At 35.2% G+C, this 1,947-nt stretch overlaps 1 protein-coding gene across 1 annotated transcript in view; it reads right to left on the bottom strand.

Moving 5' to 3' along the window:
* DLG5 (discs large MAGUK scaffold protein 5) overlaps positions 1-1,947 on the bottom strand; it is a 271,602-nt gene that overhangs the window by 41,102 nt on the left and 228,553 nt on the right. The window contains exons 19-20 of the mRNA XM_019502360.1: positions 1,685-1,806; positions 338-427 (exon numbers count right to left, since the gene is read on the bottom strand). Of these exons, the coding sequence (XP_019357905.1) occupies positions 338-427; positions 1,685-1,806 (212 nt within the window). The remainder of the gene's footprint in view (positions 1-337; positions 428-1,684; positions 1,807-1,947) is intronic.

The following is a 1,947-nucleotide window of genomic DNA, read 5'->3' as shown; positions in this document are numbered from 1 at the left end:
ACTGGAACTCAAGGCACAGAGTTGTGCTGGCACTTATTATTTTACACAAAACACTTGGGATATATGGTGCTCTCTTAAAGCTCCAGGTCCTGCTTCCCACAGAGGTAGCTGTGAATGCTTCAAAGTCCAGCATTTATAAGTAAAAGAAAAAATGGAAATTGCTTTTCTTCACATGTTTGGGGGGGGGGGGAGGATCTTGATTTTTTTTTCTTTGTTAATTTTAGGAAGTTTTCCCAATCCTATGGTTTCCAGGGTGTCTGATTAGTAATTTTTGAATGTCTAAATTATTGAATACTTAAATTATGGAAAATAAAGGATAAAAGTAAAGAATATTTACCTCTGTCAGAACCTATGACGGACCTTGGATACCGTGGTGTTAAAGGAATCTTAATTCTTTCCGTTCTATACTGCAAATTGGTGGAAGAACCTATATTTACAAGAAAACTTCAGAATTTTTTGGCAAATGTAACAGCAGCTATACAAAATATCCACCCCCCCATATATGCATGTAACCAAAATATTTACTCTAATCCCACCAACAGGAATTAAATGGTTCCATGTTGATGCACAAATTCAGAAGTTCACTTCTAGCAGTATTGGGGCTTTAAAAAACAACCTTGCTGGGGTCACTTGACTCCCAGTTGTCTTTCCTGCCTAGTACAGGGGGGGCTGGACCCAATGATCTCCCGAGGTCCCTTCCAGCCTCTCAATCTGTGAATGAAAACCTTTATAATTCAACACTTTTGTTACAGGCAAACTGCCTAATTTAAACTGTATTGCTAAAATATAAATATTCCCAGTTGTTAAATAATTTATATAGCTAATATATATACACACACTATCAAAGAATTGTATGTTATTTGTCAAAAATAATGTATTTGTTTACTTAGATTTATCTGCCACCCTCCTTTAATAAGGGCAGTGCATAACTATTTTACAAAAAACTTAATCAAGAAAATTCTATCACATCTGATCTTTAAGCATCCCACAGCACATTTTAAAAAGAGTTTACAAAAAATTTGGTTATGTTCCAGTTTAAATTAATAAAATAGCACATTTCCTGTCTTAAAGTGTCATGTAATTTTTGCAGCAGTAGTTTTAAAGAGCTTTAGCTGACTTTCAGTAATGAATCATGTCATTCTTGAAGACAGAATTTTGAAAATAGACTTTGGAAAGAAAAGAAATAGAAAATATTTTTTTTAAGTTTATTGCAAGAGAATGTATATATTTAAATATTACTGTAATGGATACAGACAGAAATATAGGTATCAATAATGTATAAAGTGAATAGAAAATAATTAAATTCAGAGGCATTTGATCATTAGTAAAAACTATCCTTCATTTTTGGGCTAACTTCTTTTTCCTTACAATCTTGCAAAAGCTCAAAACTATATTGGTCAATTCCCTCTAATTGGTGGTGACAGCAAATTATGCAGCACTGAACCACTGGGCAACAAGATTTTAAAGAGGGCTCATAAAGGAGGTTTCATACTAATCCACCCAGTTGGAAAAAAAAAGTTAAGTTATATTAACCAGAAACATGAATCAAGGGAAACTAGGAGGCTCTTTGAGTTATGAGAGCATCATGAAAACTGCTTTGAGGGGCAACATTTTTGCTATATTGTTTACCTTTAACACAAGGGAGGGGTATTTCCCCCCATGAATGAATGTGAATGCTAGTTACCGAGTCTTGCACTGGAAGGCAATGAATTTGAACCATGTGATGCTCTTGTACGCGAATTTTCAGAATAATCACTGGAGTGTTTGTGACTTAGGTCCAAACTCAGGCGACCCTGGTGCTGTGCACTGAATTAAAAGCAAAGTAGGTTATAGTATCTTCCAAACAATTTCTTCAAAACTAACCAGTAGAGCTATGCGATTTCTTCCTTGCTATAAAACATACACATTCAAGTGTATTTTGGGGAAGTATGGGGGGGGGGGGGGGGG

Source organism: Gavialis gangeticus, unplaced genomic scaffold (assembly GCF_001723915.1).
Source record: "Gavialis gangeticus isolate Ggan-Ray unplaced genomic scaffold, GavGan_comp1, whole genome shotgun sequence".
NCBI lineage: Eukaryota > Metazoa > Chordata > Crocodylia > Gavialidae > Gavialis > Gavialis gangeticus.
This window is presented reverse-complemented; position numbering and strand designations above follow the sequence as displayed.